Consider the following 15,000-nt stretch of genomic DNA (forward strand, 5'->3'; position numbering starts at 1 on the left):
CCAGATTATTGTGGGAGCGCTACCTGGAAGGTTCCCATGGTAACCACAATGCTTTGCTTGACGTCCTCTGAGCAGCGGAGGTCCTGGTACTGAGACAGGAAGTGATGCGATACAGCGATGAGGGCGTCCTGAGGCCAACGCTGGAACCAGTCCACTGTGCAGCCGGAAATCAGACCTGGGAACTGTTCAGGGCAGAGGTCAAAGGTCACTGATGAGAAACAGTAATTCTTAGGAGGACGGAGCCTTTGGCTCCACCAGCTTACATCATCATCAGGGTCATGTGACCAGTGAACCTGAGTCCTCGCCGCACCTTTAAGGCACGAGAGCGGAACTTCTCCCCGACAGGCGAGAAACAGAGGACCACGTGGAGGTTGCTCCGCACGCGGGACAGGAAAAAGTCGTAGAGGTTCTCGGGCGTTGGCGGGCGGCGAGGATGCTGGCGCTTCATCACGGGAATCAGGTCCTGAGTGATGTCATCCAGCTCGTCTCGAGCAAACAGGTTGGAAACTTCACCGCTCGCCAGGACGTTGTTCATGTATTCTGCAGGAGAGGAGACAGGAGTCAGAAAACAAGACGGGCCCTGACCCCATGACCTCCTGACCTCTGACCTTTGCTTCCATCAGCAGGACAAACAAACAGTGTAAAAAAATCAGTTTTCCTCCTTTTACATTCAGACTTCCTGATATTTCACATGATGATTCACATGAACAGATAAAGTTTGAGCTGATGTTTGTTCTGCTGTGGTGCAAACTAAAGACGTGAGCGAGTTTCATCATCTGTGAATCATCAAAGCTGTCAGCTGATCGTTGGCACCCAGGAAGGCTTCTTCTTTGATGTCATTGTCGCTGAACAGGAAGGTGACGCCTTTCCCGCGCTGACCGGCGATCCGATACAGAGACTTCAGATCCTCCAGCAGGTTACTGCTGCTGTACGACCTGCAGCGCACACACACACACACACACACACACACACACACACACACACACACACACGCACACGCACGCACGCACGCACGCACGCACGCGCACGCGCACGCACGCACGCGCACGCACACACACACACACACTTATACTGTAAGTAATACAGAGAAACCCCAACACTCAGATTATCCCCTATGAAGGAAAAACTCCCTTTCAGCAGGAAGAAAATTCCTTTTTATTGTGTTAAATATTTGTTGGGGGCAGAATGTTCGAAAAGTAAATGAATGTCTTCCTCCGTCACCCCCAACAGGTGGTGGCAGATGGCCCCGCCCCTCCCTGAGCCTGGTTCTGCTTCTTTTCTTCCTGTTAAAAGGGAGTTTTTCCTTCCCACTGTCACCAAGTGCTTGTTCACAGGGGGTCGTCTGATTGGTGGTGTTATTGTAGGGTCTTTATCTTACAGTATAAACACAGTGAGGCGGCTGTTGTTTAATTTGCTGCTATATAAATAAAATAGTTTATCACAGAACTTCATTTACAGACTTTCTTCTGCGGGTTTGTGAGGAGTTCTGCCTGAAAGGGAGGAGTGTGAATATCTTGTGGATGAGGGACACTGGATGATGATTGGACGAGTGGTGATTGGACGAGTGATGATTGGACGAGTGGTGGGTCACTGAGACTGTGTCCCACCACCTGTTTAGACTTCTGCCCAGTGAGTTTGTTTTTCACACCTGACTTATTTGTGTTTATTTTCCGTTGGTCACGATGAATCGCAGGAAGCACTCACCTGCTCAGTGTGATCTGGAAGGTTTGGTATCCTGCGATGAATGACGCGAGCCTCGTCAGGCTCTGCTTCCCCGACCCGCCCACCCCGACCAGCAGGGCGTTTCCTTGTGGCGTCCTCAGGATGCGTGAGATCCTCATCAGGTGGATCATCGCGTCCTGTCGTTGGACCACACACAGAGGGTCACCATCAGCTGATATGAACAAAGGTCATGGTGAAGAGTGTGACAGGAGTCATCATCACCTTGAAGAAGACCAGATCCATGGCTCCGCCTCTCACCGCCTCGTTGTACTGCTGCTGAAAAGCCGACAGCCGCTCTGCCAGAAGGTCCAGCGATGGGATTGGCTCGTACACCTGTCAATCATATCAGTGTCCACACTTAGAAACCATCAGAAAACTATCCAACACTGAGGGACCTGAAGACGTTAGCTGTGTCCCAAAACGTCGGCTCCATCCTTCGGAGGACCCGGCCTTCGCGGTCTACGTGGATTAATTAGAGTAATATTAAAACTCAGCGGCCGCCATTGTTGGAAACTGGAATTGGCTGGGCCGCGCTATGAATTCTGGGATATGGTGGGCCACGAAGGACACACCCGACCCATCCTTTAGTGAAGGCCGCATTTGAAGGAGTCGACGAATTGGGACAGCCTTCGCTGCCTGGCGGTGACGTAATCGGCCTTCGAACGCAGCCTCCGGAGGATGCAGCCGGCGTTTTGGGACACAGCTTTAGTCTCTTTTCATTTTTGCTGGACTTTATTTAACTTACGACTAAATAAAAAATTCACTTTAATAAAAATATTAAAATAAATCAGATTCTGAGACCTTCGGAGCCTCCAGCTCAGCGTCTTCAGGTTCATCTCCCGTCGCCTCCGGGGCTTCACGCAGGAAGTCCACAAAGCAGCTGTTCCACTGAGCATGCTCAGTCAGAGCTCTCCCATGATCCTCCACTGTGACCTGAGGGAGAGGAGCGTTAGATACAGTCCAGAAGATTTACTCACTGCTGTTTGTGCCGCACTTTAAATAAAAAGTTGTTGTTGTCTCATGAGATAAGTTCCTGTATCATCTTTAATCTGTCGGCTCTGATTCCAGAGACGTTTATTGGACAACAATGTTTTTATTTTGCACTGAAAATTCAGTTTTACACAGAAAACGTGAATCAAACCAAAAAAACAGAAGCAGGAAGTAAAACACATGACTGAACACAGAGTCAGGTGGAAACAATCAGGGCGAGAAAAACACAACGACAGGAAGTAAAAGCAGACACACAAAAAGAGACAAACACAGAACACAAAGGGTGACAAAGACGCAACACGAGAGCCGGCAGAAGCCGACCAAAGATGTAACGATGACGTTCATATAGCTGCTGATTTCATTCCTGAACAAAAGCCTGATATCAGAGAAATAAAGATTATTCTGAACTGTGACTCATGCAAAGCTCCTCTGGTAGCAAATCATCTGTAAAAGAACAAAATATTTGAGATTGGGATCATTTATTGTCACGTCCAGGGTTAATGAAGCTGCCAGTTTGGAATCTTTTATTTGACGAGCAAATTTCCTACAAATGGATCAACTATATCTCCCAGAAATCCCCTTCTCTTAGTTTTCAGTATTATTAACATTTATTGAGTTATTTAGTGTAAAAAGGAAACTCAGTCTTTGCCAAAACAAGCAGCAGGTCATGTTCTTTCTGTTCTGTAAGCTGTGACTGAGGGCCACAGTGCTGATGTCAGAGCGCACACACCGCCTCCACGATGCTGCCGAACGCTCGTCTGTCGCCGCTGTCGACGAATCGATCGGCGATCGCTCTGCAGCACTCGTGATGGAAGAGAGCGGAGAGGAGCTCAGAGCTCTGACACACCTCTGACTTCACCGTGAGGATCCCCTGAAACACACAGGGACTCGTTCACATCGCCGGGTCAGAGAGTTGCTTCAGGATAAATGTACGAGTGAGAAAGTCTCAGGAAAAAGGACAAAACGTTTATTCAGGATTAAAAGAAGAAGAAATAAAACCACGTGTGATTTTTTCTACCTGCCAGATTCTGCTGAGGTCACGCAGGTTGAAGATGTAGTGAAACTTTGCAGGAGACGGTAACATCTGAGGAGAGAGAAGATCACATGTGAGAAACATCCACAGACTAAATGCAAACAAAATCAAGTCAAGCAAAGTTACAATTCTCAAAACTCATCAACATGTCAAATTTGTTCGGGTGCCTGGGTCGTCGAGCCAGAGTTTGCAGTGTGACATTATTATTGATCATTTCTGGTCTTTTGCTTTCTTTGTTAGAGTTCTCTGTCTATGGTTTCTGTGTCCATAGCTGCTCTGTCTCCCCTCGTCGAGGCTGCGTCTGTGTTGTTTCCTGAGAAGTTCTGCTTTGTGTTCTTTTTCTCTCCCTCTGTCGCCTGGGCGGAGCTCATTGTGGGCTCCGCCTTTGGCCTACATACCTGGGAGATGATCAACACCCGCGTCTCATTAACTGGCCTCTACTAAAGGGAAGAAGCCAGGCTGCTCTTCGCTGGATCGTTGCTTGACCTGTGTCGGTGAAATCCCGGCTTGGACACTACAGTCTAGTTCCCGCGTCTCAGCTTCTTGTGTTAACGCTTTTGTTTCCTGTGTACAGACCCCCTGGACCTGCTCTCGTTCCCTACGGAGTTTCTGCTGCGAGAGAGGAGTGAATGACTGGTGAAGAGGAGTGAGAGTGTTGCCCTGCTTTTCCCCGTGGATTCCCTGGAGCCCTGATCCCCGCACGCTTGTATAGAGCACTGAGTCCCTGTCACACATTTCACCTGGTGTTTGTGAGGAAAAGCCTTCTGTTCTTCCTCTGAGCAAGGAGTCCTGCATTTGAGTCCCCCAGAACATTTCCTCTTTTACTTTAACACGAGACTCTTTCAACGTGTCTGCTTCTGCCTCCTCGTGTCGTCAGCCCTGATTTGTCCAGCTGTGTTTCCCTCCTGTCTCCCTGATTGCTCCCTATGTGGATTTAAGCCCTGTGTTTCCTCCCTCATCTCACACTGTGTTATGTCTCCTATCTTGCCTTCACGTGACAAAATTGGCATCAGGTGTTTGAAAATCTGAATCTGTGCAGTAAATGTGACCTTCAAATGAAAAGCAGAGACATTTAATCTCCATCATCATTAAATGAAGCGGTGAACTAATCACGAGCAGAGATCTGATACATCCTGGATGAAGTTTGATGATGACTTTGATTATCAAGTATTGATTATCCTGATTAGAACAAAGTCCCTCCTCATGTCCTCCTAATATATGAGAATTAACCTGAGAAAAGCTCAGAGGGGATCTTTCAGTGATCATCAGCTGCTTTAAATATAATTTTTTAATGACTGTTTATAAAGAATTAAATACATTTTAGCCTTCTTTTATTCTGAAGGTCCGATTTGATCTTATTTAAAAAACAAACCTTCGCCTTCACGGCCTGCCACACCCGCCTGGTGGTGGGGACGAGGGCGGCGGCGAGCTGGCACACCGGGCTGGGGAAGCCTCTCTCTGGGCAGAAGTAGCCCTGAGCCACAGTGCCAAAGATCTTATCGATGGAGGAGTTGGAGGGCAGCGTGCAGTTAAAGATGGAGAACTGGCGCTTCAGACGCTGAGGGATGTCGTTCCGACCGCCGCCGGGGTGAATCATGGCTGCCACCAGCTGGTAAACATCATTACACACATCAGTCAGTCACAGAGCAGATGATCTAACATCATCATCATCTCTCTGTTTATGATTTAAAACTTTTGAAGGAATCCCTCAAACCAACAGGTTTGTGTTCACTTCCTATATTTCCCTCCACTTCATTAGGTACAGCTGTAATACTCCAGTATATCTGTAGCGTCCTCCTGCCTTTGCTCACAGCAACCTTCATCAGTCTGTCATCATGGAAACATCCAGAATGTGCCACAGCGCTCCAACCACAGCCAAACTTCACCTGAACATCCACCACAGTGATGAACTCTCCTGGACGATCCAGGCTGTAGAAACCTCCCTGCTCCATCAGCTGACGCACAATCTCATTGGTTATCTGAGTGAGATGTGGGGGCGTGTCAGAGATACAATAATCTGATTGGTTACATGCATATCAAAGAGAACAGGGTGGGGGAAAACTGAGCTGATTGGTTATTTGTGATGTGAGGTGGAGGTTATTCTGTGAGAAACAAAGAGGTAAGCTAGCAAAGGTTTGACCAATCACAGAGAGCCTGAAGCCCACCTGGTCGCCCCATTCGTTGATTACGGGCATGTTGATGTCGTCTATGAAGACGGTCATCCTGCGTCCGGCCGGCGGCCCGTAGGTGGTGCCCATGCGTTTGTCGATGTAGCTCTCGAGCGTCCTCTGGAACATGCCGGGCAGCGTGGCCGAAGAGAAGTTCACCGTCTTACTGAGGTGGAGCTCTGGGTCGAGCTTTCCAGTGTAGCCCTACAGGGGGAGCCAGAGAGCAAGCTGCATGCTGTAGCCTGTGCTAGCCTGTGCTGGTGAACGGTTGAGCGCACTCTTACTTTAATCATGACGGTCTTGGCTGTTCCTTGCTCTCCGATCAGCAGCACGGCCTTCCTCTGCTTCATGATGGTCTGCATCAGGAAGTCCGTCCTCACGTTGTCTACGTTGGGAACCAGGATGGACGAGTAGTCAGGGACGTGGTCTTTGGGGTAGACATACTCTGGGACCTGATCAGAACCATAAACACAGAACATGCATGCAGCATGCTGACTTCATTCTCTGCGATTAACACTCAGGAGAAACATAGAGTCCTCTCACCTTGTTGGACCAGTGCTCCCAGTCTCCCTGCTCACTGACGGTGAACTCAAAGATGGTCTGGTTGTCCTGAGTGGGTGGCAGGTCCAGAGATGAGCTGTGGGCCTTTGAGACAAAAACAAAAACACCTTTCAACTCAAATGGAATATTTACATCCATTTCCAACCAGATATATCCTTTAAAAACCTTTTTTAAAGTCCCATGTGACTCGTTTGCTCCAGCCGTGGAGGCCGTGGTGTTCAGGATTGTGATAACAGAGCTGGACTGACTCATTTCCAGATGACCTTTTGTTAGACGTCTTTTACCTTTTTGCTTGGAACCAGTCAAAGTTTGATTGGTTTGGTATCATCAGTCTGTGAACTGGGGATCATTTTCTTTCTAATGTGACAGGCTCTTCAAATGGCACTGGTGTCACTGGGTCCAAGGTTTACTGCAAACTTTTTTTCTTTAGCATAAAATGGTGAAACTGTTCTAGATTAGGAGCAGACGTCAGTGTGTTGGAAAAGTGGTACGAGAACCTGACCAGGACCGTGGTTAGGTCATAGCCTTAATCCTAGCCCTCTACTTAAGGGTGGGGGCGGGTAAAGGTGAGTAATCCCGCCTCTGTAGACGGTAAATATTCACACTACGGGTTCATTTGATTTGAAAACGAGGTTTGTTATGGAGTCAAAGAAAACTTTCACACACCTTCAGGAAGGCCTCCATCTTGGCTCTGTCATCCAGCTCCAGCAGTGCACCCAGAGACCACATGACCGCAAAGACAAACATGCGTCCCACATGATCATGGCCACCCTGTTTGTCCTGCGCTGCGGGGAGCAAACCCTGAAAGCACAAATATGAAAAATAACCAAACAAAAGGGCAACAAGAACTTGGAAGACTCAGATTCTAGTTTTTCTGGTGTTTTACTGCTGTGTCCTACCTGCAGCAGGTCAATAGTCTGTTTGATGTACATACACTCCAGCACCTGCATCTTAGCGGACACAGCAGTGAAGACAAAGTCCAACAAGTCCTGAAACAGAAGAATACAAAACTAACCTTTAGCTTTCCTGCTGTCTGATGATTTCTTTACCTTCAAGGTTGATGCATTTCTAATCTCTGCTTACAACGTCATCAGTAACTGATGTTTGGCTACATGGGTGCTGGAAACAAGCGATAAACACCAAACTGAACAGACTTTAATGGTCAAGTGCTAAAAACTGCAGTTCCTCTAACAGCCACCAGAGGTGGATGGGGTAACAGGGTAACATGTCCAACGTTACAGCAGAAATAAACGTGTTTACAGCGGGTAAGAAAACCTGTTTGTTGTCTATAGCAGTGTTCATGTCAAGTTCACTATGATTAATTATGGAGCTCATCAGGGTGCTGTGCTGGGACCAGTTTGAGTCACAGTGCACTTGCTTCTCCTCGTTTCTCCTTCTTTTGTGTAATATTGGAGAGTCTGTGGCCGACAACACAAAGTGCTTGGAGGTGATAGTTGTTGTGAATTGGTGCTACATAAATAAAACTGAAGAGAATTGAATAAAGAAGCTTTGATCCTTGTTTGCTGAGTTCAGATGAGGTTATTTTTATGGTTCACTGCTTTGCCGCTCCTTTGTTGTGTATGTTTGACCAGGTGGTAACATCTTATCAATATTAAAGTGATAAATAAGTCTAATTGTGTCCTGGCGGCTCTCACCTGGTAGCAGCAGTCGAAGCAGTGTTTCAGAGCGCTGGCCTGCTGCTCTGCTAGTTTCTGTAACCAGGCCTGCAGGACGGGCCTCCAGCTGAGCACTGACGAGCTCATGAACACCATCCCGTTCCTGGACACGGTGGCTGGGGAGGCGTTGTCGATGTTGTGGGGCTCAAAGACAATCTGAGGGAAGAATATAAATATATGGGCTGACTTGACCTCGATGCATCTCCGGTTTCTGATCATGATGTTTGTGGATTATGTCAAACTGCACCACAGTGACTGTCTGGCTGAAGTGAGGTGAGCTTTGTTTGTTTTGCTTTGACCTTGCAGCAGGGAGCCATGGGGATTCGATCGCCATTCGCCAGCGTCAGAGTTTTGTTGTCGTCTAAAACAGAGTTCAGATTCTCGATCCAGATGGCATCAACCGGACCATCCAGCACAATCCAGATGTATTCCCCCTGACACACACACACACACACGTACATATACATCTGCACTGGAGCATCATGAATGTAGGGAACATGTTGAGCTTCCATCAACCTTTTTGCCTTTCAGAGTTTTCCTCCACAGTGTGGAGAAAATGCCGTCCGTCCAGTCGTTGGTGGTCACGTCCAGCATGCCGAACATCTGCGAGGCTGTGATGGCTTTCGGGTTCATCCTCATCTCTCGGTGGGGCGAGCCGCACTCAGACATGGCCTTCATCAGCGTGTGGACGCACGCCGTCTTCCCAGCACCGCTCGGACCCAGCGTCATCATACCTGCACGAGCACAGGACAGCTCGACTCCCATGTGTGCTGAAGACTCTTTAGCATTGCCATCAGTGTGTCTGTGACCTCAGCATTACTGAACACTGGTTGTATATAAAATAAAGATTTGTGCACCAGAAGCTTTTTAAACTTTTATATACCAAATTATATTATATAACATTTACGTTTTTAATAAGCTGTTGGTTTCTAAGTGTGTAATATCCTGTTACTATATCCACAGTAAGTGTGGGTTATGTTGTTGTGACAGCAGCCAAAGACAGATTGTGTTAGTGTTGTGTTTAACAGCATTAATGGAGCTATAATGTTGTGAAACTCTGTGTACATGTAGAATAATAACCTGCACTGAAAACTGTTTAAACCTCAATGTTGAGGAGAAAGTTTAGCAAACCTTTGCAGCACTTTGTAATCACATTAGACTGATGAGTCTAAACGTGCAGTTTATGTGTTTAATGACCATAGAAACTCATGTTGAGCCTGCTTTCCACTAATTTACACTGGAACTGTAAATGAAGCTGAGTGGCGAGACGAGAAAGACTAATTAATGTGTCACTGCGTCCAGATAATTGTGATCTTCACCATGTCGGACTCTCTGCGTCTCATAGAGCTGGACCAGTTTGAGGATCCAGGGCGGGTGAGGGATCAGACCGGCCTGCTGAGCCTGATTAAAGATGGCCAACTCCAAGTCTGGATAACCGGCTTTATCCAGAACTGCAGAGGGGGATGAAGGAAAAGCACACAGTATGAGAGCCGTCATGTACTCATGGAGCCTCTGCTAGTGTGTTTCAGTGTTATGTGAAAGAAACGTACCAATGCCAGGAAACAGGTCATTGATCAGACTCATAAACAGAGGCTCGTCCTCGTCCACCTGCAGAAAGTCACACAAGCAATCAGGAATGGCTGACTGTGGCAAGGACAAGGGCTCCCCCTAGTGGGCAACTCTAACAGTCTGATAATAATGAAATGAAACTTTAAACATAAAGTCTAATTTCTGCATTTATTACTAACACACACACCAGTTTGGAGAGGTTCATGTCCCTCAGGACCCTCATCACCACGGTCTTCTCTGGTTCTGACGGGTTAGATCGCTTCACAGCTCCCAACGTCCTCAAAACCGACAAAATGTTCCTCAGACCGAAATCATAATGGACCTGGTAAGAAAGACCAGAGAAGTATAAATAATAATATAACTAAATGCATGAGTAACAGTTTTACAAAGAAGGGCAACGGAGAAATGAGAAAATCCATCATCTAACACCAAGAAGGACAGGATGTGTGGTGGTTACAGCTGCAGGATCACCCACCTGTTTGGGACAGCTGCTCCTCACACAGTTTGTAGAGGGTGTAGAACTTCCTGCTTAGGACCTGGTTGTCACGGAAACCAGCACTGGCCAATTTAACCCTCATGATGATGGCTCGGTCCGGGACCATCATGGCTACCGTGCGGAACTGAATCTTCAGGTTTTCAGGCAGCTCCTGACGGCCGGCGTAACCGGGATTCTGGAAAACCGAGAAGTTACTAGAACTTTCTGAGCGGAGGAACATCAGCACGCTCAGTGCTGGACCTGTGGCTCACTGTAGTTACTGAGCTGCCTTCATGTATCCACAACTGCTCACCTAAAGAACACTGAATACTGAACAGTGCATTGTTTCATATGCAGAGTGACTCTGATGATTTATCGTTGACTTATACTAACACCAGAGTGTTCATTAGATCAGAGGTACCATGGTGAGGAAGATGCCGAACTCGGGATCCATGTCGACCACATCTCCGTCGGTGAAGACGAACTGCTTCTTCTTGTTCTTCTTACACTGCAGCACGATGTAGATCTGCTGGGCGGCGACAGAAAGCACCGGCAGCTCGGATGCGGTTAAACTCATCGAAGCAGCCCCAGGCTCCGGACTGAGGCCAGACCTGCAGACACAGCACTGCACTTTCAGATCAGCATTTTGATGGAACGATCACATGTTTATTACATGTTAAGAAGATGCTGTGACTTATGTATCATACAGAGTTATGTATCCTAGAAGAGTGGGCGACTGGCCTCCACTGACTTCCACACTTTTGTCTCTGACTCAGGAGAAACATGTCTTCATGAGGATCTGCAGCTCTGGCATGGCTCTGTATTTAAGAACAGCTAATGAACATTTGTTCCAGGTTCCCAGATACCACAGACAACGGCTGTGGGTCCATGTTAGGTAGTGAACCTCTGCAGAGCCCTGTCCTGTCAGAGCGGGCCGGGCCTCGTGGTTGACTAACCTCTCTTCTACTCAGTGGGTTGATAAGATGGTGACAACAGCAGGACAATATTTCCAGTGTCCACCATCCACACACTCACACACCTTTGTAGATGCGTCCCAGTCCTCTGTAGTCCATCTGGTCCGAACAGTTAAAGACCACCACATACTTCCCCAGACAGCGACCCATGTCTTTAGTGGTCTCCGTTTTACCTGCAAACAAACACACACACACACACAACCACAGCAGCATGCAAGAGTTCAGCTTCATTTTACACACACACACACACGCACACGCACACGCACACACACACACACACACACACACACACACACATTACCTGTTCCTGCTGGTCCGGCCGGAGCTCCGCCCATACTCATCCCCAGAGCCTGGGACAGAGTGATGTAACACCTGCACAGATGTTCAGTGTTTGTGAACCAGTCAGTCCACAGGCGTCAGTCAGTGAGGCTGGAGTGTGTGTACCTGTCTGTCAGCGGGGTGATGACCAGCCTGTCTGTGCAGCCCAGGTATTCATTACAGTAACTGAACTCCACATCTGTGATCTGGATGACACATCTGTCCGTCTCCTCCAGGAAGTAAAACCTCGACTGTTTCTGCCATTCAAAGTCTGAAGCCGACCGCACGTTCATCCTCACCTGACAAACACAAAGTCATATGACCCACTCTGACAGACACTATCAAAAGTATTTAGATGTTTGTTTATATGTTTGCTCTTTTGTTCACCAGATCATCGAAAATGTCTCTCTGGTGGACGTGGATGGTGATCAGCGTCTCATATTTGGTCCTCTCGTTCCTGCTCAGCTCTCGAGTCGTCATGTCGATGAGCTCATTGAGGAGGTTCAGGAACTTCTGATTGGTCGTTTGCATGATCTGACAACCAATAAGATGGTTATTATGGTTATGGTTATTTTATTTAGAGAGCTCCAAATCACAAACAGAAGTTGCCTCAAGACTCTTCTGTCCCACACGGGCTTGAGTGTAGCCTTTTGACCCAAACCACAGTTTTCCTTTTCTTTTTGTACCAACCAACTTGGAGGGTTGGTTGGTTACCCAGCTACGGGGTTTGGTTGTGTTAACTGGATTCTGACTGAAAACACAATTAAAACAAAACGCACTAACCTGAAAAGTGGAAGAGAGAACACGATGAACACAAAGAAACGGCATCGACTTGTTACTAAAAGAGCCAATCTCTTATTCTGCATAAATTCAAGCCGTAATTACTGACTGTTTCTTTCTGCTGTAGAGTTGAGTTTTAACTGAGAGTCTGTAGGAAGCATATTCAGAGCAATTATCTGACCAATAATGTGGCTGCTGTGATGTTAATTGACTGTCCAACAATAGTTTCAGTGAGGGTGATTCTGTGGTTTGTGTTGGACATTACCGTAGATTACGACGTAGCAGACACAGTCAAAGTGATGCAGCATTACTGGATAACTTTAGATCTCCACCCCCTTACATAAATATGGTCACGTTTGGCTCAAATTGAGGCATAAAAGCACCTTCTTGTCAGACTTGCTGAGGACGAGTGCTTCTTCTGCGTCTCTAGTCCAGATCATCTGGATTCCTAGCAGGCCAATCTGAGCCGGGAACGCCGACTGGAACTCCAGAAGCTTAAAGGCAGAGTCACTAATGGCCAGGTAAGCCTGACGGATGATAGCATGGAGGGTTCCCCTCACCCCAGCTAGCAGCTCTCCTAACCACACCTCCACATTCCCCTGCAAGTGGAGGTGAGATGCTGATTGATAAAAGGATTCAGTTTAAGGGAAAAGTAACGGGGAACTTACTGGGAGGTCTCCATGTGGAGGTGAGATTACCTGTGCCAGGACTGGCTGCCTCAGCTCCACAGTTTCTCCTTCTTGGGACTGGAAACTGATCATCTGGTCGTAGATTTTCTCATTGAAAACAACTCTGTTAACGTTATCGAACAGACTGAGCAGATGAGCCTGACAGACACAGAGCGAGGAAGCAGATTCAATGTCATGATCAGAGGAAGGAAGAAACTCAGCAGCAGGAGTGAAGCTGAAGCATCAGACAGCAAATACAAACCCATCAGATCTGAAACCTGTGAGCTGCTGTGTCACCTGTAAAGTGTGTCACCTGTATAACATGTCACCTGTATAGTGTGTCACCTGTAAAGTGTGTCACCTGTAAAGTGTGTCACCTGTATAACATGTCCACCTGTATAGTTTGTCACCTGTATAATGTCTCACCTGTATAGTGTGTCACTGTAAATTGTGTCACCTGTAAAGTGTGTCACCTGTACAATGTGTCACCTGTAAAGTGTGTCACCTGTATAACATGTCACCTGTAAAGTGTGTCACCTGTACAATGTGTCACCTGTAAGTGTGTCACCTGTATAACATGTCACCTGTAAAGTGTGTCACCTGTACAATGTGTCACCTGTAAAGTGTGTCACCTCTAAAGTGTGCACCCTGTACATGTGTCACCTGTACATGTAATGTGTCACCTGTAAGTGTGTCACCTGTATGATGTGTCACCTGTATAGTGTGTCACCTGTATAATGTGTCACCTGTATAGTGTGTCACCTGTATAGTGTCACCTGTACAATGTGTCACCTGTAAAGTGTGTCACCTGTACAATGTGTCACCTGTATAGTGTGTCACCTGTATAGTGTGTCACCTGTAAAGTGTGTCACCTGTATAACATGTCACCTGTATAGTGTGTCACCTGTATATTTTGTCACCTGTATAATGTCTCACCTGTATAGTGTGTCACCGGTATAGTGTGTCACCTGTAAAGTGTGTCACCTGTATAGTTTGTCACCTGTATAATGTCTCACCTGTATAGTGTGTCACCTGTACAATGTCTCACCGGTCTAGTGTGTCACCTGTAAAGTGTGTCACCTGTATAGTGTGTCACCTGTATAGTGTGTCACCTGTATAGTGTGTCACCGGTATAGTGTGTCACCTGTAAAGTGTGTCACCTGTATAGTTTGTCACCTGTATAATGTGTCACCTGTATAGTGTGTCACCTGTACAATGTCTCACCGGTATAGTGTGTCACCTGTAAAATGCCTAACCTGTAAAGTGTGTCACCAGTATAGTGTGTCACCTGTAAAGTGTGTCACCTGTATAGTGTGTCACCGGTATAGTGTGTCACCTGTAAAGTGTGTCACCTGTATAGTTTGTCACCTGTATAATGTGTCACCTGTATAGTGTGTCACCTGTACAATGTCTCACCGGTATAGTGTGTCACCTGTAAAGTGTGTCACCTGTATAGTTTGTCACCTGTATAATGTCTCACCTGTATAGTGTGTCACCGGTATAGTGTGTCACCTGTAAAGTGTGTCACCTGTATAGTGTGTCACCGGTATAGTGTGTCACCTGTAAAGTGTGTCACCTGTATAGTTTGTCACCTGTATAGTGTCTCACCTGTATAGTGTGTCACCAGTATAGTGTGTCACCTGTAAAGTGTGTCACCTGTATAGTTTGTCACCTGTATAATGTGTCACCTGTATAGTGTGTCACCTGTACAATGTCTCCTCGGTAAAGTGCCTCACCTGTAAAGTGTGGTCACCTGTAAAGTGTGTCACCTGTACAATGTGTCACCTGTAAAGTGTGTCACCTGTATAGTGTGTCACCTGTATAGGGTGTCACCTGTAAAGTGCCTCACCTGTAAAGTGTGTCACCTGTACAATGTCTCCTCGGTAAAGTGCCTCACCTGTAAAGTGTGTCACCTGTACAATGTCTCCTCGGTAAAGTGCCTCACCTGTATAGTGGTGTCACCTGTAAAGTGTGTCACCTGTATAGTTTGTCACCTGTATAATGTCTCACCTGGTATAGTGTGTCACCTGTACAATGTCTCCTCGGTAAAGTGCCTCACCTGTAAA

At 47.0% G+C, this 15,000-nt stretch overlaps 1 protein-coding gene across 1 annotated transcript in view; it reads right to left on the minus strand.

Moving 5' to 3' along the window:
* LOC113028827 (dynein heavy chain 5, axonemal-like) overlaps nucleotides 1-15,000 on the minus strand; it is a gene marked incomplete at its 3' end in the record, with an annotated part of 41,923 nt that overhangs the window by 10,729 nt on the left and 16,194 nt on the right. The window contains 30 exon segments of the mRNA XM_026179274.1: nucleotides 24-182; nucleotides 311-540; nucleotides 814-935; nucleotides 1,705-1,859; nucleotides 1,945-2,055; nucleotides 2,524-2,655; nucleotides 3,443-3,583; nucleotides 3,731-3,796; nucleotides 5,118-5,354; nucleotides 5,632-5,724; nucleotides 5,911-6,117; nucleotides 6,198-6,365; nucleotides 6,457-6,558; nucleotides 7,141-7,275; nucleotides 7,374-7,463; nucleotides 8,130-8,306; nucleotides 8,450-8,584; nucleotides 8,667-8,884; nucleotides 9,470-9,601; nucleotides 9,701-9,758; nucleotides 9,907-10,044; nucleotides 10,199-10,390; nucleotides 10,616-10,753; nucleotides 10,755-10,805; nucleotides 11,232-11,341; nucleotides 11,470-11,540; nucleotides 11,613-11,785; nucleotides 11,874-12,020; nucleotides 12,650-12,865; nucleotides 12,965-13,093. Of these exon segments, the coding sequence (XP_026035059.1) occupies nucleotides 24-182; nucleotides 311-540; nucleotides 814-935; nucleotides 1,705-1,859; nucleotides 1,945-2,055; nucleotides 2,524-2,655; nucleotides 3,443-3,583; nucleotides 3,731-3,796; nucleotides 5,118-5,354; nucleotides 5,632-5,724; nucleotides 5,911-6,117; nucleotides 6,198-6,365; nucleotides 6,457-6,558; nucleotides 7,141-7,275; nucleotides 7,374-7,463; nucleotides 8,130-8,306; nucleotides 8,450-8,584; nucleotides 8,667-8,884; nucleotides 9,470-9,601; nucleotides 9,701-9,758; nucleotides 9,907-10,044; nucleotides 10,199-10,390; nucleotides 10,616-10,753; nucleotides 10,755-10,805; nucleotides 11,232-11,341; nucleotides 11,470-11,540; nucleotides 11,613-11,785; nucleotides 11,874-12,020; nucleotides 12,650-12,865; nucleotides 12,965-13,093 (4,233 nt within the window).

The sequence above is a fragment of the Astatotilapia calliptera genome, chromosome 9, assembly GCF_900246225.1.
Source record: "Astatotilapia calliptera chromosome 9, fAstCal1.2, whole genome shotgun sequence".
Lineage (NCBI taxonomy): Eukaryota > Metazoa > Chordata > Actinopteri > Cichliformes > Cichlidae > Astatotilapia > Astatotilapia calliptera.